General features: G+C 43.1%; 2 protein-coding genes across 3 annotated transcripts; both read left to right on the top strand.

Annotated features, from left to right (window-relative positions):
- The first annotated feature begins 5236 nt into the window (after positions 1 to 5236).
- On the top strand, positions 5237 to 14258 carry ncdn (neurochondrin). 2 transcript variants are annotated; one of them, XM_038972311.1, is made up of 7 exons: positions 5237 to 5314; positions 8443 to 8647; positions 8767 to 10020; positions 12308 to 12552; positions 12739 to 12954; positions 13289 to 13431; positions 13585 to 14258. In XM_038972311.1, coding segments are annotated over exons 1-7 (2487 nt in total). In that variant the 5' UTR covers positions 5237 to 5312; the 3' UTR covers positions 14007 to 14258. The 2 variants fall into 2 exon arrangements, with proteins under 2 accessions (XP_038828239.1, XP_038828240.1); XM_038972312.1 differs by lacking the exon at positions 5237 to 5314 and adding an exon at positions 5516 to 5580.
- A 2072-nt stretch (positions 14259 to 16330) lies between these two features.
- On the top strand, positions 16331 to 24752 carry tfap2e (transcription factor AP-2 epsilon). The gene is made up of 7 exons (XM_038972426.1): positions 16331 to 16357; positions 17651 to 18094; positions 20646 to 20700; positions 22794 to 23025; positions 23598 to 23716; positions 24055 to 24193; positions 24491 to 24752. The coding sequence occupies exons 1-7, from the start codon at positions 16331 to 16333 to the stop codon at positions 24750 to 24752; spliced, it is 1278 nt and encodes a 425-aa protein (XP_038828354.1).
- The last annotated feature ends 640 nt before the right edge of the window (positions 24753 to 25392 follow it).

The raw sequence follows: 25392 nt of genomic DNA, 5'->3' as shown, positions 1-25392 counted from the left end.
ACACGCAAGAATAACTAAGTACTTCCGGGTCGCGGATTTTTGGAATCCTTCAGAATAAGATACCCTTCCTTAGTATATTAATAATTAGGGCGAAAATAATATAACATTGGTTATTGTGGCAAATCCTCTTAAATCCAATATTTTTTTCACATTGGACATACATATTGCACCTTACACAATTGTTGTGTAGCCTATGTTGTGTCGCAATAAATGGGGGTCCATTCTACTCAAGAGCACCTCTAGTTTCCAAATCTACAGAGTTATACCCAGATGAGCATCTCTGCTCATTTTGCAGCCAGGTCACCCGTGATACAAGTCAGTATTAGACATCCATCATCCATGTCTGAGGACAATCCGGCCAATAGGGGCAACAGTGAGCGCTAGCCATAGAACGTTGTTTTGATATTTTTGTATTAAGCCTATTACAAACTTTAACCTTTACCGTAATCTTTTCACACATGAGTTCCAAATATATCTAACGGTTGCCCCAGCATTAGTTTTTTTTTAATGCATGTGATGTGGAATGCAACTACTGTTCCAAAATGTGATTGTTATGCAACAGGACAGTTAACCTGTGCTGCCCTCAAACCAAACTTGTCAATTTCTAATTATTTTCTAACAAGTTTTATTTTCTAACAATAGTTTGAATTGAGCTGTGTTCGGCCTCATTAATTCACATAATAATATGCCAATTTCACAGTTGTGGCCAATTTATTTTTGAGGCTTAACTGAACCAGACAAACTTCCCTCTTTGACGAGATCTCAAGCACTTCCCCAGTGTTTCCCAGATCTAATATGCAGACATTTGCTCCTCTCTTGGCAGAACAGGCCTTGTACTAACTTTTTCCCCATGGCACATTTTCTGGCTGGCGACTGCATTGCCTTCATTGTTGTTTTCCTTATGTAACAGTATAGCTTCCGTCCCTCTCCTCGCCCCTACCTGGGCTCGAACCAGGGACCCTCTGCACACATCTACAAATGCCTCCCACGAAGCATCGTTACCCATCGCTCCACAAAAGCCACGGCCCTTGCAGAGCAAGGGGAACAACTACTTCAAGGTCTCAGAGCGAGTGACTTCACCGATTTAAAGGCTATTAGCGCGCACCCCACGAACTAGCTAGCCATTTCACATCGTTTACACTTACAAATAATAAGTGTCTTATTTTCTGTATATCGTGTTGTCGTTTCTACTGTAGCATACTGTATGTATGTATGTACAGTACAAATCAAAAGTTTGGACACACCTACTAATTTAAGGGTTTTTCTTTATTTTTTCTACATTGTAAAAACTATGAAACCAACAAAGCACCCCCACACCATCACACCTCCTCCTCCATGCTTCACGGTGGGAACCACACATGCAGAGATCATCCATTCACCTACTTTGCGTCTCACAAAGACCTGGCAGTTGCAACCAAAAATTTCAAATTTGGAATAAAAGACTGATTGCCACCAGTCTATTGTCCATTGCTCGTGTTTCTTGGCCCAAGCAAGTCTCTTCTTTTTGGTGTCCTTTAGTAGTGGTTTCTTTGCAGCAATTCGACCATGAAGGCATGATTCACGCAGTCTCCTCTGAAGAGTTGATGTTGAGATGTGTCTGTTACTTGAACTCTGTGATGCATTTATTTGGGCTGCAATCTGAGGTGCAGTTAACTCTAATGAACTTATCCTCTCACTCAACTGACTTATGGTGTGACATTAATGCTAGTATGAACTCGGACCCAGGCGCAGAGAAACACAGCAGACGGAGGTAAGGGTAAATCCAGAATATTTACTTAAGCTCTTCATAGCAAAACAACAAAGCAAGAGAACACTGAACAAAACATGAGACCTGAACAACTGGCCCAGTTCACAGAGGAACCTAAATAGTCATCCAGCAAGTGATCCCAATAAGCCCAATCAGGGTCACCTGGATACTGGAAGTAACTCAAGGGTGCTCTCCAGTGGCAACCTCTGGTAGTACACCCAAGGGAGAAAACCTGACCTGTGACATATGGTACTTAATAAGACAACTAGGAACTCAGAAAAATTGGTAAAATCATGAAGTCAGCTATCTTGTTGGAATTCCGAGTTGGATGACCGTTCAAAAAAAAAAAAAACAGTCAAAGCTCGTTTTTTCAGAGTTCCCAGTTGTTTTGAACGCAGCATCAGATTGTAAATATGGTAGCTCAGGGTTGCTGGCTCAGTCCGCCCTTTCCAGGGGTTTTATTTTTATTTAACTTGTAAACTTCTCTTGTGTTTGCCCCCCATTTATTAATAAATCCCCCATCATAGTAATATTTCTTGCATCATATCCCCCCACGATACCTTCTCCAATTTTTACCCAACCAAAAACTCCCCCAAATTAAATGAACCCCCTCACAAACTCCCCTAAAATGGCTTCATCCAATCCTGGTAACCCTGTTTAGCTTTCGCGCGGTTAGGCTAGGCAGTAGGATTGTATTCGGGGTGATGATATGTGAGGTGATAACATTTTATTTGCTTTGTGATTTGTCAAAAACTGTAAACGACTTGTCAAGTCATGTGCTCCGGTTCTTGTAACAAGTAAAGTGCATTCAGAAAGTATTCAGACCCCTTCTCTTTTTCCACATTTTGTTACATTACAGACATTTTCTAAAATTGATTAAATACATTTTCCCTCATCAATCTACAAACAATACCCTATAATGACGAAGCGAAAACAAAATTAAAAACAGAAGTACCTGTTTTACATAAGTATTCAGACCCTTTGCTATGTGACTCGAAATTGAGCTCAGGTGCATCCTGTTTCCATTGATCATCCTTGAGATGTTTCTACAACTTGATTGGAGTCCACCTGTGGTAAATTCAGTTGATTGAACATGATTTGGAAAGGCACACGCCTGTCTATATAAGGTCCCACAATTGACAGTGCATGTCTGAGCAAAAACCAAGCCATGAGGTTGAATGAATTGTCCGTAGAGCGCCGAGACAGAAATGGGTCGAGGCACAGATCTGTAGAAGTGTACCAACCAATGTCTGCAGCATTGAAGTTCCCCAAGTGTAATGAATACGATGGGAGACAGAGTGCTGGTTTCAAGCGCAGGGCACAGCAGGGTTTATTAGCAAAGGACCACAGGAGGAGGCAGGTAGCTGGGTCCAGGGACAGGCAGAAGGTCATACACAGGGGCTCCAAAAAGTTAACAGTACAGGCAGGGAAAAGGCTAATGACGTAGTCCGAGATATCAAGCAAGAGGTTGACGACAGGAAATCTGATAGGGAATAGGCAAAAAGGCGTCGTTAGTGAGGATGGCCAAAAACTACGATACACGGGAGGACTAGTACAGAAATAAACAGAGCTCTGAATACACCGTGTAACAAAACAAACAATACCTCACAATGAAGGGGTGCAAAGAACTGAACTAAATAGTGTGTGTAAATGACATACAGGTGTGAAAACATGTGATCAGAATTCAGGTGGTTGGGATCTGGAGAGTGAGCTGCATTCAGGGGATCTATGTGTTTGAGAGTGTGAGCTGGAAAGTGGGCTGGAAACTGAGCTGCGTTCAGGGGATCTACGTGTTTGAGAGTGTGAGTTGGAAGCAGACGTTACACCAAGAACACAGTGGAATAAGTTTAAATAGAATACGTTTGGAACCACCAAGATTCTTCCTAGAGCTGGCCACTCGGCCAAACTGGGCTATCGGGGAAGATGGGCCTTGGTCAGTGAGGTGAACCCGATGGTCAAGAACCCGATGGTCACTCTGACAGAGCTCCAGAGTTCTTCTTCAGCGACAGGGACTGGGAGACTAGTCAGGATCGAGGGAAATATGAATGGAGCAAAGTACAGAGAGATCCTTAATGAAAACCTACTCCAGAACGCTCAGTTCCTTAGACTGGGGCGAAGGTTCACCTAAGCACACAGCCAAGACAACACAGGAGTGGCTTCGGGACAAGTCTCTGAATGTCCTTGAGTGACCCAGCCAGAGCCCGGACTTGAACCCGATCCAACATCTCTGGAGAGACCTGAAAATAGCTGTGCAGTGACGCTCCCCATCCAACCTGACAGAGCTTGAGAGGATCTGCAGAGAAGAATGGGAGAAACTCCCCAAATACAAGTGTGCCAAGCTTGTAGCATCATACCCAAGAAGACCCGAGGCTGTAATTGCTGTATTCGTTGACCATCTCTTCCTAGTCATGGTTTTAAACGTTTTGAAATCTCACAGTATCAACTTTGCTGTAGCTTTTATGTCTGCCTCATTACTGCAGACATGGTCATCTGAGCCATACGATTGGCCAGCGGTAGGCCTATAGTGCACTTGATTTGCTCTCTGGGCCTGCCGGGAAGGCAGAGTTTTTACCTTCAGACACATGAAATGGTTAAAAATGGCAACAGTTCGCCTACCAGGCGCACAGGGCAGCTGAATCGGGTGCACCTACCGCCAACAGCCTGTGACAAATAAAACAAAATAGGAATAAAAGGCTTTATCGTTGAGGTTTTTACAGAAATGTTTGGCGATTGACTAGGAATGCCTTGGAGATCGACCGGTTGGTGACCACTGCTCTAGAAAGTTGAGTGAAGTTCAATCTCGTGGTTCTCTCTGTGGCAGTCCCGGGCTACTGTGCGTGCAGCTTAGTGGAAACACTGCTTGTAACCACAGCAGCCCAGGACCTCCACATTTGGCTTCTTCACATTCTAAGGAGTATTTTTGTCTGTAATAAAGCCCTTTTGTAGGGAAAAACTCATTCTGATTGGCTGGGCCTGGCTCCCCAGTGGGTGGGCCTATGCCCTCCCAGGCACACTCATGGCTGCGCCCCTGCCCAGTCATGTGAAATCCATAGATTAGAGCCTAATTTATTTATTTCAATTGACTGATTTCCTTATATGAACTGTAACAATGTAAAATCTTTGAAATTGTTTCGTTTGTATTTTTGTTCAATATAGTTCACAAAAACTGGCTTCTGAGAGGTCTTGCTTGCGCAGTTTGCGACGTAATATAAACATAAACACGATTAATCCAATCACGTCCGTCTCACGCAGCCAAGTAATTGCAATTTTTTGGAGTAACTTTTATTACTATGACAAAACACAACATTATCAAAGAGCATTGAAATAATGTGCCAATATTTTGCTTTGCCAACAAAAAATATAAACGTTCCCAGAACGGACCACCAACCAAAATGGCGTCCTTACATGTCAAAGAACCTCCTCATGATTGGCCGATTATAATTTGTTGATCACGTTGATTGGTTGTTGTAACCATCTCTTCTTTTGACAGCTTACTTTCGTGGATCTCATTCTCTTGTGTAGCGCTGAAAGTTGAATGAACAAATAAAGAACGCAGCTAGCCTAAATGTGAGTATGTTTGTAGCTACTTCCACTAATTATTTTATCACAGTAGTTTTCAATGTATGCCAAAGAAAATGCTAAAATATATGTACACTGAACGTATACGATATGAGTTCATTAGCCACAACACTTTGGAAAGCTTACTAATTTGAGTTAGCCTAGCCCTTGAGCATGACTCTCAGTTCCTCCACAAGAGCCATTGGGTGAAGGTGTCTTCTGTACGGAGGAGTTTTGATAAGAGCGACGCTCGGTCTGAACATTAACCGCATACGGTACGGTTTAGGAAGTAATAAGGACCTTATCTTTAATATCAGCGATACATATTTTCCTAAAAATAAAACGTTAAATTGGCGCTCGTCTTTTTATAGGGTTAGGCCAGGTTCGTGTTCCCACATGGCCATATTTCTATGTTACAGCGGCTCCGAACACCTATGTGTAGAAGGTCGCCAGAAACGTGTTGTCACTGAAAAATACTGTCCGCTGCAACTGAGAAAGCTGGTTAAAACAGTGTGTATTTTGCTTTTGTGAAATTGTTTTGGTGTGATATGAAAAGGGCTTTGTTTTTGGAACCGTATCGAAATTGAGAATCCATTCATGTTTAGATGGAGTATTTGGCTGTTAGAGCCAGTCTACCTCTGCAAATAACAAGGCTCCTTAAGAGTAGGGATGTCAAACTTACAGGCTGCTGCACAGACACTGGAGGCTTTAGTCTAGAGCAGGGTTTCCCAAACTCGGTCCTGGGTGCACGTTTTGGTTTTTGCCCTACACAGCTGATTCCAGGATCAAATTTGGTAAACACTGGTCTAGAGCGCTGAGCTAAATTGTTTGAGAGCTTTTTAACTCTTAATTGGTTAAATGAGTGAGATATGTCATTGTTGCATTAATTTGAGTGGGCAACATACTATCACCTTAAATTGACATGTAGAATTATTTTTGCCATATTCTATATTGTGCTAATTTTCTTAATGTGGACAGTTTGTGTTACTACTTTACACAAGCTTGCATTTTTCACCCTGTAAAATTTGAGTGTAATTACACATCCTTTATACCCCAGATTGGTGATATTAGTATAAAAGTGAATAGCCATCACGATGACATGAGATTGATTGCTTAAAACAGATACATATCTTTGGTTTTGTACTGTTGATTTGTCACGCGCTGGGATGTGCAGGACTTTGAACGCAGAGTTAAGGCGCTTGCCGCACACCAATACATGAATTCGACTGTCAAGCTATCACTTAAATAGCAGCCAACCGTTGCCACTTCTATCCTATGCTGCGTCGTTATTTGTTTAATTTAACTAACAGAAAAAGTGGTCTGTTCCTTTTCTGTGGTGGCAGCCTCCCGAAATCAATATCCGACATTCCAAAATATAGGTAAGCCTTCTACAAGTTCTCATCTAACCAACCCAGTATAGGTTGTTCCAAGTTTCCGTGTGGCCTTTGAATAGTGTTAGTGTAAACAGCGCTACATCCAAAGCATTTTCCCTCTGTTCTATTGATTTCAGCGTGATATCGAAGTGATTAGCAAAAAAAGTGTTGCGTTACACTTACCGCGTTGGCGACCGACTTGATTTAAAATGCTGTGTTCTACAAATTGTCCTCCAACCAATGCTCTACACATTATTCCCAGATTCTGTGGGTTTTGAACTGTTAGTTTTATCAGGACGTGCAACCTCGTTTCCCCCCTCTCAAGCAATCGATATCGATATGAGTAATTGACAAATAAGTGTTGCTTTTCTGTTTTGGCGACCCCCTCAAAAATCTAAATTCATCACTCCAAAATGTAGCTGACTGTCTTCTGCAGGTTGTTCTCTAACCAGTAATGTAAAAAATATCTCCAGTTTCCATGGGGTTTTGACTCCACAAAGGAAGTACTGCATCCTCTAGTTTCATCTGGTCTTGATTATTGTCCAGTCACATGGTCAAGTGCTGCAAAGAAGGACCTAGTTAAGCTGCAGCTGTCCCAGAACAGAGCAGCACGTTTTGCTCTTCACTGTAATCAGATGGCTAATATGAATCATGTGCATGCCAGTCTCTCTTGGTTAAGAGTTGAGGAAAGACTGACTGGGTTCTTCTTGTTTGATAAGAAACATTGTGTTGGAAATTCCAAGTTGTTTGCATAGTCATCTTACGCACAACACTTAACACATACTTACACCACCAGACATGCCACCAGGGGTCTTTTCACAGTCCCCAGGCCCAGAACAAATTCAAGGTAACGTACAGTTGATTGTATGGAACTCTCTTCCATCTCATATAGTGCAAGTGAACAGCAAACCTGGTTTATAAAAAATTTAAAAACCTCAACCAATAAAGCAACACCTCACGGCACAACGCCTCTCCCCCGTTTGACCTACTTGTTGTGTGTATGTACTGACATGTATGTGTAACTGATCAATGCAAACACACACTACATGTTAATGTGCAGTTTATAAAAACTACAAGTAATATGATTACTATTGTTGCACATGTATGTGCAGATAGTACATTTTATGTTTAGGTCTTCAATATATCACAAACTGTTGGTTACTGATTTGGACACTGGGCTGTTTATCAAAATGTCTTGTCAACAGGAAGCAGCAACAGCATCCTTTTCAACTTACGTTTTCGGAATATAAATTGAACTTTAAACATGATTTTCCAATGGTATTGTACTTAATCAGTTAACTTTTGAATGAGTCCAAAAATGTATTGATATATTTTGATGAAATACCAGAAATCACCAAAACTGGTTTGGTCTACCTATTAAGAGTACATCTTGGGATAGTTAGTCTAGCTAGCTAGCTAGCTACACAGCTAACATGAACATAATACAATGCACAACAAGACTTATTTCGTAATATAAGAGTTCAGGTGGGCCTTTGCACTTCAGCAAACAAAGGAAAGGAGTGGTGCTCCACAACAATGACAAAAATCATGAGAATGGCTTACCAAGAAAAACTTCCAAAAGGATTCATTTGAGGTAAGCTCTTGACAAAAAAAGGCAGAGTGATTTATTTTTGCTCACTAATCCAATGTACAGGATGCAGTAGAGGCTGACGTCTTCCTACCTCAACTTGTTGTGAAGATGGGGCATTGTCTGGATCTCTGTCTCACTCATTTTCACCACTGATATGTATATTGTGTTGACAGGATGGCATTAGCAATGGCTGAGGGTACATTTATTGTGAGCTCTGAGAGTGATTCCAGTGGCGAACACACAGGCGGTGAGGAAGGAGAGGGAGCTCCGCTGGCGATAGATGGCTTGTCTGCTGCCCAGCGCGAGGTTCTGGAGCGCTGTCTACACACACTCACCCACGCCAAAAACGACAGCCACACACTCGCTGCACTCCTCCTGGTAAGTGTCACCAGTCTACCTTATCTCCGACCCTTAGTAATTCTATTTAATCTGGTATGGTGGGTAACAAAAAAATATTTCACCCTTATATTCTCCATCCTTCACTTTCTGTTTTGTAGATTACACGATTGTGTCCAGCAGGCCAGCTTGACAGTGCGACGCTGCGGCGCATCTTTGAGGCGGTGGGGCTGAGTCTTCCAGCTCGCCTGCTGGTGACGGCGGTCCGGGGGAGTGATGCCTCCGGCTTGCCCCCAGAGGAGCTTCTGTCTCTGGGCACAGCTCTGCTGGCTGCCCTCAGCACAGACCCAGACATGGCCGCCCACCCACAGCTCCTTACCACCATCCCTCTACTGCTAGGGCTGCTGGCCGATGGGCCCAAATGGAGCCCGCAGAAACAAGCCCAGCACCAGGCTAGACAAGGGATGGAACCAGACCAGCCAAGCCAGGCTGAAGATGAACAGTCATCACAGAGCACGAACACTACCAAAGAGCCTGTCCAGGACACTGCAGGATTCAAAGCACCATCTCAGGATGCGACGAGCCCTACAGGCTCTGAGGAAGGTACTGCAGAAAATGAAGCTCCAACTTCCCATTCAACAGTCAAACTGGATGAGGCCTTGGCTACAGACTGTTACCAGGTTTTGATTACAGTGTGTGCTTTACCCCGGGGCCCAGATCAGCTCCTGGCCAGGGGTGCTGTCCCAGCTCTTTGTCGGGCCTTGGGGCAGAAACAGACACTGAGCCATGAAAAAGGACTACCCCTTCTTGGTGCCTTGCTCTCAGGCAAAACTAAAGAGAGAGCCTGGAGTAAGCACCCAGCTGAACTCCTCTCTCTCCTGGCCAGAGTCTCCCAAGACTTCTGCCAAGCCACTGGCCTCACCCAGCTCGATATGTGTGCCCTGGTGCCGCAGTTCCTCCCCTCGCCAGGTGGAACACCAAAGGACACTGACCTAACGCCAACTATGGTCAGTCTGTGGGCGGCCCTGAGGCCCATGCTGCAGGCTAAGCTGACCCCAGGTCAATTAGGCCCTGTGTTAGTCCTCTCTGCCTGCCTGTTGGACCTGTGCGGCTGGGAGCCTGTGGGGCCACCTAAGTTCTGTTGCCTGCTGGTGAACCGGGCCTGTGTGGAGGTGAGGATGGGGCTGGAGGAGCCCCCCGATACAGAGCTGAGTCCCCAGCTCCAACAGACACTCACCGCCTGCTACCGCGTCATGGAAGCGGCCATGGAGCAGGCCTGCAGCAGCCAGGGAGTTGCCCAGCAGAGTGATACCCAGCCACAGACTGCCATCACTGGGCTCAGTCTGCAGCAGAGCAGGCAGGTTCTCCTGGTTCTGGAGGAGGCCTTCTCGGCAGTCATCTATCACCTGCAGCAGGTAAGAGAACGAGGCAAAGAAGATGCATTCATACACATTATACACACCAGTCAGAGTGTCTGTAAGGAAGTGTAGGTGGAGTAAAATTCAAATAATGTTTCCCTCAAGATAACTGTGGTGTGGACAGTACAAAGCACAGACACACAAAATTCACAATAGGGTAAATCCATTTGATTTCAAGCACTTTTTGACAACATCCCTTTTGATTTAAATATAACTTTCAGTACATTTTTGCCCATGGAAGAAGTGGTCAGGAAGTGACTTTTTTTGGACCTGAATGCCAAAACTTTCAGAAGATAGAGGTGCTCGATGTTGAGCTATTTTGCATTCCCGCCCTACCATTACACGTCTTCATCACTTGAAAAGCTAAACGGTTGAGTTTGATGTCATTTAAAAGCTCACAAAAAGAGTTGTCAAACTATTCTAAAATATCTTGGGAAATGTTGTTTTAATGAAAATGCTTTTACATTTTTAAAAACCTTTTTAATGTTAATTATCAAAATATGGGTGAACTTGATTTATTTGATGTATTTATTTTTTTAATACTCATGTTGTAGCTTAGACTCTGCTTTACAGAATTGTAGGATTTGTGTCAACTGATGGCGGGCACAAAACAAGAACCTCAGATAATGTAAAATAGGGTTTATGCGAATATATATTTTGGGATAATTTACATTTTTACGGTAACTTTCAAAAAAAATTGTATTCGATTTTTAAAATAATTTTTTTACCTCTTACACTATATGGATAGGGCTAAATTGAAATGTTTCTTATAGAATAAATATGGAAAGCATATTCATACCCATGGTAGCAATGAAAAGGAAACAGTTTGGAGATTATGGGAAAAGTATTAGACAAAAGGTGAGGGACACAACAGTTCACCTGACACGAGTGAACCCAAACATTACACTGTTGATTTTATGTGCATTTTACTGTCCTTTACCTAATTTCTTTAACAAAATCTGGAAATACATTCAGTAACTTGATAAGAATATTCTTGGAACATTTGGGATAGGTGCAACCGAAGACATGACAAAGGTTTGAGTGAGAGGTCTAACTGGTGTTTCCAAGTGGCCCCACACCTTAGTGTGCACAGTTCCTAAGTAATTTCAATGCGTTTATATGACTCGAAGAGTCCTCAACTATAAAGTGTTTCTTTTTAGCTCTCCTAGCTGTGCCGTTGAGGAACTAGAGCAAGTACACTTGTAGTTGTTTTGAACACAGCATTGCATCCCCCCCGCCTTTGCACAAATACTGTTTACGCAATCCAAAAAAACGGTCCACAATAAATCTCATTCTGGGTCAGGTGGGCATAATTTGAAAGCTTGTTCTATTTCCAACATGACTAGCTAAATTGTATTTTATAATCTTATAGTATCAGGCTTTCACGAGGCAATTCAGCGAAGCAGATGGTCATTTTGGGGGCGCATGGAATGGAAAGATGAGTGCGTTCAGATGCGTGGTCCGCGGCAAATGTTCTTCACAATACAACAAACAGGCTCATTCTGTTCAGGACAACCCATGTCATCTTGTGACTGCACATCAAAATTAGTGATCATAAACGTTGACACTGTATATGACATGAGTTTTATGAGATGGAAATGTGAAGTGCACATTTGGACTCACGGGCGTTTGGCTTGCTTGTATGACATCAAAGAAATATTTGTTAGAATCCTCAACGTCTCGTTTTTCACAATACATCGAGTCCTCGTCATTTGCAGCATTTCCTACACTCGGACAACAAAAAATTTGCAAAAGTTGCCAAATTAGCGGGAGGGTTGTGGCCAACTTCTTGTTGCACGCGGTGGTCAAGTTCAGAACGCCTGTCAGTCAAAACCCATACAGAGCTGTGGAGCGGAGACCCTGAGCTCTGATACTCATGTATAGCATTTAACTGTACAGCCACTACGTTCCAATTTAGGTGCTTATCAGTCCATTTTCAACCTGTTTACGGGTAGAAGTGCAAAGGGCTATATTTTCCAGTGATGAAGACATGGATGTCTCATGGTATGGTGGGGTATGCAAAATGGGTTAACTTTGAACACGTTTACATTTTGACATTCGCGTCCAAAAAGTCACTTTCTGAGCCTTCCTACAATGGGAAAATATATTGAAGGCTTCGTTCAAATCAATAGGGGTGCTGTCAAAAAGTGATTGAATTCAAATGGATTTACCCAATACAGTAGTGTGTAACTTACATCACACTTTCAGCTTTGCTCAAAGAGTACTCCTGTAAGAGAAGGCTAACTCTGATTCTGAAACTAACTTTTTAAGTCTTTTTCTCCAGGTTGATCCGAGTCGTTACGGCGACCCCTTCATTTTCGTCACGTTCCGTTCCCTCTGCGCCTGGCTCGCCGAAGAGACTTCCTGTCTCAAGGAGGAAGTGACTGCCCTCTTGCCCTTTCTGATGGGCTACGCCAGAAGCCATATGCAGGGAGAGAGTCAGGACCAGGGTCTTTCCAATTGGATGTCGGAGATGTCTGTAGGCGACTGCTCACAGGGAGGGGCTTGGACAGGCAAAGATGCTGTAAGGTAGGTTGACTCTGATTCCAGTCCCAATTGAATTCTTTAAAAAACTGCTCCTGGTAACTGCATGCTGGGTTTAGTGCAGGTTGTGCTGACAGTCCCAAGCTGTGTGCATTTATCAGGAGTTGACCGCATTTGGGAAACAGGATCTTAAGCCACAGCCTCTCTCCTGCTCCCCCCCTCTCTCTCTAGGTATCTCCTCCCAGCTCTGTGCCACCTCTCTGCAGAGGACGCCCCAAGAAAGGTGTTACTCACCCTGGACACCCCAGGTCTCCTGGTGACATTCCTAACCCAGGGATGGGGTGACCTGCGGGGGAAAGGAGGGGCAGCGCTAGCCCGGGACCCAAGTATGGAGACAGCCTGCTCGGCCCTGCTCAACTTCGCTGTCACGGAGCCGGAGCGAGTCAGGTACAAAATAAACACTACACACAGCTGCCCTTGCAGAGACCCAAATACACACGTATGTGTTGTATAACGAATGTTTTGTAGAGACTGAAATGCACACACGTATGCTATAAAACACACATAGCATAGTTTAATTTACAGATACTGGTGACTAGTTGGGATGGATTTTTATACAGCAAAATGGGGTCGTTTTGTGTTGACTATGAAAGAAATGAAAATGAATCTCCCCCTCAATGGTAAATAGTTCACTAACTGCAAATTCACATTGGGGATGCATAATATTACAATATAACCTGTGTGACAAAATCTGTTATTTATGCACAATCTTGTCTCTCAGAAAGGACCCTTGTTTCAGAAGCCTTGAGTCACTGTTGAGTGAAGCACTTCCTGTTCTCCTGCACAAACCCCGCCTCTTGGTCCTGGCTGCCAATCTTTGTACTCTGGGTCTCATGATTGGCAGGCTTAAACCGGCTCCTAAAGGTGAGTTAACATGGCTTTGTTTTTAGATGAGTGAACGGGACAATTTCTGTCTCAATAGAATTGTTTATTTTTGCAATTGTATAAATGTATGCCTAATACATTCCCTCTAAATTCATTGAAGCCTGTCTTTGTATTTCTTCTACCATGTTCCAGCTCCGGTTGAAGCAAGCCAGAGGCGATTCTTCTCCGCAGCCCTGCGGTTCCTCCGTGGTGCCCTGGACTCCAGCTCAGGCCCGGGCCCAGTTAGGGTGAGCCCTGCCTGGGAGGAATGGTGGGAGGAGGCTGGGGAGCTGTGGAGGCTGGGTCTGCAGGCCCTGGGAGGTTGTGTGAAGGCCCAGCCCTGGATCATCACCCTGGTCAGGGAGGAGGGTTGGCTCAACCACACCCTCGCCATGCTGGGCTCCTGTAGCACCCTGCCTGACCCCCACACCCAGGGGGCACTAGAGGAGGCCCTCTGCGCAGTGGCACTCCAGTGCCCGTCCTGTCGACAGGAGATCAGTGTCCTCCTGAAGAGCAGTGCCAAGGGAGCCTTGGGTAGCATGGGCAGTCTGAGGAAATCCCTTACCACAAACTGAAGCACTTGTGTATTGATCATGAAGATGAGGGCCAGGGGTTTTTCCTGAGCAGACACGTAACATGATCATGAAAAACTTCAGCCTCGAGACTAAGACAAAATGGCTGAACATATCATTGTTTCGTAACAGGCTATATTTGCTTTGTCATACGCTTCCTGATAAACATTTCAGTTGTTTGTAATCTGGTATGACTGTATATAAACAGTCTGTTACATGTATGAAAGTTAAGAATAAAATCATTATTTTGTTGAAGATTTCATCTTAAGTGTTTTCATTTTGAAGCAGAATGTTCCTTCAACAGAGAAGAGAGATGGTATCCACACAAAGCTGTCCTGCTTACTACTGAAATTCAAAACACTTACGCATGAATAAAACCAATGTTCTTGTTTTCTGAAAGGAGTGATGCAGTTTAACATTTCAGACTAATATAATTGGTATAGTAACTATGTGGTACTGTAGTTAAAGTGAACCAATATCTTTCCATGTCTCTGCATGTTGCTTTTTCTACCGCTAGATGGCATTCTGACAGCAGTGTGGCATTTTGGGTTATGGTACATCCCAGAATTATGCATGGATTACGCGTTGGAAGTTATTTTGAAGACCGTAATATATCAGTGAAACGAACTAATTCTTTGTTTGGCAGATATCCTCAATCCATAAAACTGAAATGTTTTAACTTTACATTTCAGAGAAAGTAAGTCTTTAGATTTCAACGCTGCATTTTACTTAATTTCTTTCTTACTAAAAGAGTCACTGCGTGACGAGGTTTATTTTCCGATACATTTTTGATAGAACCTGCAGTGTCTCAAGTCTGGACATAGTTTTCAAATGATACAGTAGCAAGTAGAGACACCAGTAGCCTGAAGTCTAGTGTACGGTTATAATTCCGTTTTAATTGATATATCTATGGAAACGCTTAAATATAATTATTTGCCTGTAATTAATAAAAATCTAGTCTGTACAGTTTGCTTAAAATCTCTTGGTCATGCGTAATAGTATAATTGCACATTACAGTACAATTTAATGCATTCGACTTAATAAACGTGAGTAACGTGTGTTATCTATTCAAATGTTTCGTTTTGGCATAAAACTCTAACCCTCTTTTTGCCCTTATTTAGCAGCCCTCTTGATTCCGCTCACCTCCCGCCCTCACACCCCTACTCAAACTTCCGTCCATGTCTCTGTGTGACTCATACAAAACTCCTGCGTCGCTACTCCAACCAACTCACTCATCAGTCTACCTTCAACTCGTCTTAATCCATCCTCCTGTTGCCCGCTATAACCCCCTGTCCAAACGTAACTCCAATCTCTGCAACCCGGCCACCCTTTACAACAACGTCATCATGCTTTGGAAATCTCGAACGAAGACTGAGCCCTACTGTCAGGTAACAAATTATTTGGCTATGCTTGAATTGATAAACGTTTATAAAACGGCTAATGAATTTTGAAAAATGTTTTCTCTCACGCTATTACTGATCGGGCTAGATAGGGCTTACAATGAATATATATTTTTTTTAGTAGTTTTTGTAAAGTGGCAAGAACTAGTGACAGAACTTGTTTGATGTTATAATGGCTTTACGGATCGATATTGCAAATGTTAACAGTTTTCCAATTTGGGTGCCTGAAATGCTATAGATAACATTCACTCATTGTCATGGTAAGCACAATCAAATTATTCAAAATTATGTAAATATATTTAAAACACTTTAAAAGTTGTTTTGAGTTATCTGTATCTCAAAAAGTTGAGCGAGGTGGATAGCGTGCGTAATGCTTTGATTACGCGGCAGTTTAAACAGAAGGCTGGATATTGATTCATATAGACTAATAGGCTATTTGATGCATACTCTGTGCCAAAATCATTTTGGGTTGTCTGGGGTCGAGACCTCTCATTTGGCGTTTAAAACAGGAGGCAAGTAATATGGGATGTTTGGTTAGTTTAATAACTTCGAATCTAAAAAGAAAGTAAAGGTAGGAAAATGATCAAACATACATGTGGGGAAATGTATGATTGTCTGAATGAATATCTCTTTAAGAAAACTGGACCCCCCCCCCCCCCCCCCCCACCCCTCCCCTCTTCTGTGGAGCGCGTTGGAAAACCTATAAGTAGCGCATGCATGGAGAAAATTTAGGACACTTTCTGACAGAAGCATCCGTAACAGCACGTGGTTGAGGATTGAGACATTTCTAAAAGCAAGAAGAAGAAAAGCTTTAGCTATTTCCTGCATGGATCTTGTAGACACATGAAAGTATCTTGGATTATAACTATTTGGTGACATCGATAAAACATCCATATCCTAGACCGTGAATTTGGGTAACCAGAAGAGATGTTAGTCCACACATATTCGGCTATGGTGAGTCCCTGTAAATTCAATACTACGCGCTAGTCTGCAGACCAGATTAGGTCCGATATGGTCTTGTCATTTTCCATTTCTACAACTTTGTCTTGACTCGAGTGGGCACAGATGTGTGACGTTAACTTCGCACTGGCGGCGCAGCTTTTGTCCTTGTCAGCTGTCCGGATAGATCGGCGGAATGTCGGACCGCATCAAAGTGTCCGTATAAATATGAATTTAAAGAGAGCCGAGTAAACAAGAATGGCACTTTGAGATGGTAGATAATACTTTTGTAAAAGTACCATTGCGTTTTGCTGTGGTGAGCATAGTGACAATTGAAACTACTAAAGGGGTGTGAAATGTACAAGGCATACATGTTCAGATGGTAACCTATATATTTGTATCGTGGTTGTTGGTTTTATGTTGGCATTTATTATTTTATACATATTTTAAATTAACTTTTTCCTTTGCTTTTAAATCCCTCATTGTTAGTTTCTAATAATGGACATTGTTCCAACAAAACATAATCGATCGGTGGGACCCAGCTTTAGAAAAATCGATTTTAACCAGGAAGTGCATGCATATGTGAAGGCTACAGGACAGTTGGAGAATATTGTAAAATGATTGCATTGATGATAGTATGTTATTACATAATGTCTCCCAAATTAATTAAGACAAAATGGCTAAAGTTATGTTTAGGCTATATTGCTTTACATTTAACTTGAACATATTTGCAATATTTTATAAGCTCCTGTAGTCATAAATGTGTTCACATATTTTATAATATTGGGTATTGTATTTCCTGGGGCAACATGATGCTATTGCGCATTAGATACCTGTCCTTTGTTCTGTTGGGGTTCTCAGTGGCCATGACCTTTGACACTGTCATGCAGCGATGCCAGAGGCACCTGCTGCCTGTCTGCATGCAAATCAAACACTTCGTTTGAGTTATTTGGACATTTAATAATTAAATAGTTGAATTTTAAGCTACATTTGTAATTTTTTTGTGGTCAAGACAGACTAAGTTTTGTACAGATCTATATGCGCTATCGAACTGATTTGAAATCATTTTATTTGTATGTTGTATTTCAATTTCATTGCAGTTCAGTTAATCACAATCAATAACGAATTGTAATGTGCTTATGATAACGTGTAGGCTACTATTTATACTTTTGCAAATATTATTTGAATAAATAAAAAAACATTTCATTATAGGCCTGACATTTGGTGCAGTAAATCGATGCATTTGCATGTAATCCAAAACTAGTTTGATTTAGAAGCCTAAGTTACTTTTTTGTATTTAATGCACAGGACCGGGCGGACGGACTGACCGGCTCCTCGCCCAGCGGGCGACTGTCCCAACTCTCCTCGTTGAACCAGGCAGCTTACTCCTCGGCTCCCCCGCTCTGCCACACACCGGCCTCAGACTTCCAACCTCCGTACTTCCCCCCTCCATACCCACAGTCTTCGCTCTCATACTCACAGAGCCAGGACTCTGCATACTCTCACTTATCGGACCCCTACACCTCCATCAACTCCATCCATCAGCATCAGCAAGCGGCATGGCACTCGCAGAGGTCGCGGTCGGACGAGGGGGGGCTATTGTCACAGTCACACCGGGCTTTAAGCCTCGACCACCGTCGGGAGTACCCCGGTGTACCCCGGCTTCTCCACGGACTTGGGGAGGGTGCCGCAGCGCTAGGGGACGGGCCTCTTGGAATGCACATTGGACATCACGGACTGGAGGACATGCAGGTGGGTTTATTTGTGCGTGGACCTTTTTATTATTCCTTCTCTCGTTCACAAACACTATATTGGTCGTGCGTAAAAGTCACCTTCCAGCGCATAGCCTAACCCATGCACCCATTACGTAGATAATTGCTGCATTCGTTTACTGTTTTCTTGTGGAAGAATCTATAAGAACTAGGTGAATAATTGTGTGTATGGCAAGGATTCTCTTTTCTTTTGTTACTGTGACAGTCGTCTTCTTTTGATGCGTATTTTACACACTCGCTTTTTTCTCCCAAAGGCTCCACCTTAGAAAAATACCTAATTGTAAATGCAATTCATATAACATTTGGTCAAATATTGCATATTTACCAACTGTTCCACTAATACTTGTCTCGAAGTGGCCACCTGTCAAATGAAATGACCTTGCTCTTCGCCCTGATCTTATTGTGAAGAGTATACGCACAATTTAAACACTTTATTTAGAGACCAATGGCATCTTTTCCCCGTGGCAGTGTAAATAGGCTAGAGACTTGTCTAAGTGGTGATGATTGCGTTGATGGATACATGTAGGCCTAATCATGTTAAACGGAATTGGTCCACTAATTGCAGAGGCTCGCTTGTCTCGTTAGCTTAAAAATTATATTAGTTCAACCTAATCCCCAAAGTGTTGTTATGTTAAATATAGCGGGCAGAGATCAAACAAATATATCTGAAAGCAACTATCATTTACATTCTTAGACCTTGAAAACATTTTCGTGATATGTTTAACTATATTAGCCTATTTTGTGGACGCAGTTCTTAAATAGATTATTTGGAAAAGCCATTTCTTTCAGGTAAATTGAAATAGACATGGATATTGGAAATATCAACAAAACAGTACGATATCAATAAGATAATAGGCGTATTTACACTATTACCTCATATATAACTAATTTGTTTCTGATTTCAATGACATATTGACAATGTATTAATTGCAGCGGGAAAATTAACAAAATTGATGTTAGTCTCCTGAAAAAATGTACATAATAATATGAAATATTATATGTTGCAATTATTTCCTTCCTGAATAGTTTTGTTGTTCTTTGTGTGTCTAAATTCAAGGCTGACTTATTAGGCCAATAGGCTATCCTCTAACACAGGAAGCAAGTCAACATTTCGTTGGTGGCTTTAGCCGGCATCCATTGAAGTCATAGGGAGAAGTGTTGAACATATTATGGTACGCATGCAATTTAGCAAGAATAATAGTTTAAACGTTGCTATGGATTTATTGAGTAGTCAACCACACACAAGCAGGTGCAGATTCAGATGCATTTGTTCAAAGCATCCTGCATCTCTGACACAATTCGGCGCAACCAATTGATTCCCGTGGTCATTAATACAAAGAAACACTTACTCAAGCGGAAGGCATGGAGTTATCCAGAGCATGTTTGTGTTAAACGCTCTCTCTTGACAGAACCTTTATTTGATTAATGGATTAAATTCGCAAATTTGAGCCCCATATAAATCCCGAGACCAAGAGCATCTCTCTCTGCAGATATTTTTTTTATCACTCCTCATGACACATGTAGAATAACATAGTAATACCCCACAAATGTCAAACACTTCGAAGTTTAAAATGTTGAAATGTTTGTTGAATTTGTTATAGCGAATTAAATTGGTCACTTTATTTTCGCAGTTCAATGATACCCCCCCCCTCCCCCTCAAACATGTTTTCAATAAAGTTTATTTGCTGAATAGACAAGTAGGCCTGATCCATCCATATAAAAATATGTAGGCTTAAGATAGATAATTACATAAAGATTTAGTAACTTGAAAATTGGGCACTAAGATGACATTTTTGAAAATGTCCGATGTCCATGAATTCACATCGAAAAGGAGTGCGAACGCAGGGTTTATCTCATGAAGGCTAATCGATTAGCCCCTTTGTGATTTAAAAAACATACCCTACTTAGGCCATAGTTTTTTATTTGCAACTTTTAATGTAAAATAAAATGTGTAAAAGAGACATGGAATTGACAAAGTGATTATCATGCCAATAGCCCTCCCACAAGACCCGCCCTCAACTCACAAACACAAAATGTCAGTTCTTTGTCTAGGTTATCATAGAGTGAAGACAATGTTAAGCAGGGCCAACTTTTGTCTTCTTCTTTGTTCTCTGACCACACAACATTGTGTTCACAGCCAATTTCAAGAAATAGTGCAATTCTGTTTACTGCTTTTTCTTCCACCCCGTTCATAGAGATCACATACACTGTAAATGTATAAACTTGGCCTTGAATAAAAGCGTCTGCTAAGTCTCATACACTGTATTATGATAAGGGCCCCACAGTAACCGCCTCAACATAGAATTAACGCCGGCTTCTCATTAAACTGCCCTCTTTTGGGTCTAGTTTCCAACACTGATGCCCTAACAAACCACAATACTCTAGCAAATCTGCCAATCAACTGTTATAATTTTCTTACACTGTGACAAGAGCTAAATTATAGATTGCACTTGGCCCAGACTGGTTTTGAATTGGCTGGTGGGGGTAGTGAATAAATGATCCTGACTGGCCACTGTATCTACCCAACACAGGGAATGGAGGAGGGATCAGCCTTGGGCATCCTGGACCACTCCGTCATTAAGAAAGGTAAGGGAAGCAGAGCTCTCTGTGTGTGTGTGTGTGTGTGTGTGTGTGTGTGTGTGTGTGTGTGTGTGTGTGTGTGTGTGTGTGTGTGTGTGTGTGTGTGTGTGTGTGTGTGCGTGTGCGCGCGCGCGCACCCTTCCCTATAAACACCAACCACCCCTCCAGCATACACACACACACACACACACACACACACACTATAAATAATTCTGTTTTGCTATTTCATTTGAAGTCAAAAAGTTCTCTAATACTCGGCTGCAGACTTCACCCTAAAGGCAGTCATTCTTAATGAACTGTTCATGGTCATATGAGAGGACGAGGGAGAGAGAGAGCGAGCAGGATTAGAGCAAGGAGGAGAGAAGAGAAGTGGGGCAAGGAAAAGGGAGGGGAAAGAAGTGATAAAAGAGGAGTTCTGGAGAAATTCACAGCCGTATGATCACTCTAATATTACCAATAGTAAGAACTAGGATTTTTCACAAGACACAGGGGCACGATTAACCAATTCAAGTTGAATTCCAAACAGCTTGAAATACTTAAAATCCAAATCCGCTTTTGTGACTACACCGGAGACATGACATCTATGCATGAGCGATGCTTAACATTTTGCAACCAACACTCATTTTCAAGAGGAATGACTATCATTCCAGGGATTTGCCGAGGTTGAGAATGTATCAATTACAGCGCGTACTCATGGCCACGGATTTAAGAGCATAGAACAAACTCAAAGCCCACATGAATAAGCGGATCCGAGAGAGAGAGCGAAACAGAACACAGAGAGAGAGAGACACACACACACACACACACACAGAGAGACCTTAAAGACCTCTACACTGCTCCGCGGCTGGGCCTGGCTGGCTCTGAATGGGGGATAGAGAGAGCTCCCTTCTGTCCGGGAATCTGTGCCGCACAGTGGGGCGTCGCAAAGAGACGCACGCCGCCCACGGAGAGAGAGTGGAGAGAAAACATCACAGTGGCAGCACTAGCACAGCTGACAGTAGGCACATAGATAATAACTCCGGAACAGTATAGCTAGTCACTGGGAGTATGCACTGAGCCAAAGGGATAAGGGGGGAAGAGATGCAGAAACCCACATGCGCACACACACACACACACACACACACACACACACACACACACACACACACACACACACACACACACACACACACACACACACACACACACACACACACACACACACACACAGGGGCAGGAGAGGATACTAAGATACCATAGAAACACAGTAATGCACACATAATAACACACATACACGCTCACCTAGGGAAAGGGTTAATTCAATCCTCTCAATTCAGCCTATAGGAGCCACACAGCCTTTAGATCCCAGCCCACAGTCCTGGCATGAGAAGACGTGTGATTAGTGGGCTACATCAGCTAATTTCAAGAAAACAAATGAACGGTTTAAAAGATGATGTAACATTTATTTTTATTTTTACGTCAACATAAATCATTATTAGGAACTGAATGGCCGTTTAAATTGTAATCATTTTTCGCATACTCCTCTCAAGTAACTGCGAATATTACCACGATGCTTAGATTTTAACGGCTCAAATGCTTTCTCAGCCACAATTCTGTGATTGGCATTCATAGGGTAGTTCTGCTTTGTCCCCAGTTTCTCCCAGTTTTTAAACCTGTAAAGAGGCACCTTCAGTCCTAGCAACATTCAATACTTGAGAATGAAGGTCTTTAAGCTTAGCAGTCAGAGAAAAGTGACTGTGAAAGTAGTGAGGCGTGAACAAGATCTAAATGAGATGTGTTACTTACAGAAACAGGGAACCCACCTGCTGTGACCAAAACAACAACAGCAATAGTGGTGCCAGAATTAGAGCTGTCAACACATGGGAAAACGTGCCACTGAATGTATTATCCATGCAATAAACACATTACTTACATTACTTGTATATTAGAAAGGATCGTGGAAATATGATTTTTATTTCCCTTAACTCTTTTTCTCCCTTCCTCAATACCCATCTTTCTCTATCATCTCTCTTCCTATCTTGCTACCCCCCCCCCCCCCTTTTCCACCCTCTCTCTCTCTCTCTCTCGCTCTCTCTCTCTCTCGCGCTCTCTCTCCACAGTTCCCATCCCCTCCAAGCTGAACGGCTCAGCCCTGTCGGCCCTCCACCTCAGTAAGGATGGTCTAGGGATGGGTTCCGTGTCCAACCCAGGGGAGGTGTTCTGCTCCGTCCCCGGCCGTCTCTCCCTCCTCAGCTCCACCTCCAAGTACAAGGTCACCGTGGGGGAGGTGCAGCGACGGCTGGCCCCGCCCGAGTGCCTCAATGCTTCCCTGTTGGGCGGAGTCCTGCGCAGGTGAGAGGGTTGGAGTAAGGGGTGGGGAGAGAGAAACAGTGGAGAGACACACAGCTTCAAGGCTTCACACATGATAATAAATCAAATAAGAAAATTCTGAACAACAGATGTATTCAGGTATTCTGGACAATAGAATACAATATGTGTCACCCCTTGATTGCTTAATGTATCCAGTGGCAAAAGGTCCGCTCCTCCACAGAGAATGTAATAATGCATATATATTTTAAGACATTTTCAATTCCTCAAAACAAAAAAAGTAATGTACCACATTTCCTGTTCAGTGTTCATACATTAGATTACAGTTGTGCATATTTCAAATCATTGTCCTTCTATGAAGTGCTTTGGCACCATATCTAACAAAAACGGAACGCAAAAGCAAAGGACCAAATGAAACCATCAAGTGGCAGCAGTACTAGACTATGGCCATGGGGAGTTTTGTGTGAAAGCAGCCCAGACAGACAAACAGACCTAGGAGTGGGCAGCCAGAGCCAGGGACTAGGCTCAGTAGTTTGTTACGTGGCCACACAGACAGGTCTTAAGCTGCTCTCTCTGGCTCCTCTCTCCTCCCTCAGGGCAAAGTCAAAGAATGGTGGGCGCTGTCTGAGAGAGCGTCTGGAGAAGATTGGGCTCAATCTCCCCGCTGGGCGACGCAAGGCAGCCAACGTCACCCTCCTGACGGCTCTAGTGGAGGGTAAGAGGCCCACAGTGACTTGTACACATACTGACAGACACTCCTGGGTGAACACAACTCTCTAGGTAGAGGACATATTCCCCAATTATCGCTTAGTCAAATCTCGATTAAAATCTACTGCCACTGTAATTAACTGTTCAACCAAAATGTATTGGACAATTAAATTGAATGAAAATTGGTAATAAATGAATAATAACATAAAAGACCCTGCAGTACCATAAACCAATGGTAAATCCAAACAAGAGCATCACGTAAAAAAAACGGAGCTTTGCCTTATTTCCTGCCGAACCTTCACATTGACATCCGGCCATTCACTAGTCTTTTCTATCTCTTCCCAGGTGAGGCGGTCCACCTGGCCCGTGACTTTGGGTACGTGTGTGAGACGGAGTTCCCTGCCAGAGCGACAGCAGAGTATTTGTGTAGGCAGAGTGATCCTGAGCAGCTTCCCACACGACGCAGTATGCTGCTGGCCACCAAGTGAGTGTCTCGTGATCCAAGTCTGGGCCTAATACAATCTTACAGTAGATACAGTCTCACTAATACGGAACCATCTCAAGTGTTGCATATACATACAGATATACATAGTGTGCGTGAAGGGCAGACGCCAACTACAAATTATTTTCGGCTTAACTGAAGCAGACGAAGCTAATTAGGAAATGTGTGTATAGTTTTAATGAGTGTGATTATCGTCCCATTACATTGTTAAATGTTGACCTGAAAATGTTGACGTTGGCATTGAAAAATTCTAACCCTTCTCCTACTTTTTCTCCTCAGGGAGATCTGCAAGGAGTTTGTAGACCTGTTGTCCCAAGACCGCTCTCCTCTGGGGGCGAGTCGTCCCAACCCCTGTCTGGAGCACGGGGTCCAGAGCAACCTCACCCACTTTAGCCTGCTCACCCACGGCTTCGGTACCCCCGCTATCTGCGCCGCCCTCTCCGCCTTCCAGAGCTACCTGGTGGAGGCCATCAAAATGCTGGACAAGGACCACGGGGGTGGCAAGGGCCACCACGAGAAGGAGATGAAGCACCGCAAATAGGTGGACGCCTTCTGACGAGATTGGAGATTTGACGGACTGACTGATTTCCATATTCCATCTTTTCTTAGCCTCCTTTAAGAGGACAAAGACATATTTCTTCCCCAAATTCTTACTGCGGCCCAATCCCTCACAGGGAAGGGCATGGTGATGTTTGTGCTGTATATGTGTCGGCCACTTCACTCAAAGACGCATGGACTTCTTCTGGGCTGCTGGTTTTCTGGGCAGTGTCCATTCCTAACTGCCAATGACATTGTCTGAATGCGTTCTGACCTCATGTCCCTGTATGTCTGTCTGACTGTCAAGATGATACCCCAACCTGCATTCATTGGAATGCCCTCTACTTCCCATAGAGATACAACTATTTATCTCTATGCTTCTTCCATTCAAAATCTGTTTGACTCTCTGGACTTGGACCCACTTTGAAAACTTCTCGTCACAAGAGATGAGCCATATCCAGGACAGCCAACTTTCTTAGTTTTGCTCATTCCTCATCTGGACATTGGATACCGTCCAACTCCACCCCATAGGATGGGCAGTTTGTGTACTACGATTTTATGTGGGTGCTGCTGGGTAATTGAGTTCTTGGGGGGGGGGGGGGGGCATGGTGTCACAGGCAGCTATGGGATTTTTTTGGGGTGAA

This window comes from Salvelinus namaycush, chromosome 32, assembly GCF_016432855.1.
Source record: "Salvelinus namaycush isolate Seneca chromosome 32, SaNama_1.0, whole genome shotgun sequence".
NCBI lineage: Eukaryota > Metazoa > Chordata > Actinopteri > Salmoniformes > Salmonidae > Salvelinus > Salvelinus namaycush.
The sequence above is the reverse complement of the archived record's forward strand: the minus strand, read 5'-3'. Positions and strand labels throughout refer to the sequence as shown.

Coding starts and splice junctions, on each gene's coding strand:
- ncdn (XM_038972311.1), top strand. Junction 8,648..8,766: donor CACTCGCTGCACTCCTCCTG/GTAAGTGTCACC, acceptor TCTGTTTTGTAG/ATTACACGATTGTGTCCAGC. Junction 12,553..12,738: donor ACAGGCAAAGATGCTGTAAG/GTAGGTTGACTC, acceptor CTCTCTCTCTAG/GTATCTCCTCCCAGCTCTGT.
- tfap2e (XM_038972426.1), top strand. CDS start 16,331: ATGTTAGTCCACACATATTCGGCTATG. Junction 18,095..20,645: donor ACGGACTGGAGGACATGCAG/GTGGGTTTATTT, acceptor TACCCAACACAG/GGAATGGAGGAGGGATCAGC. Junction 24,194..24,490: donor AGTATGCTGCTGGCCACCAA/GTGAGTGTCTCG, acceptor TTTTCTCCTCAG/GGAGATCTGCAAGGAGTTTG.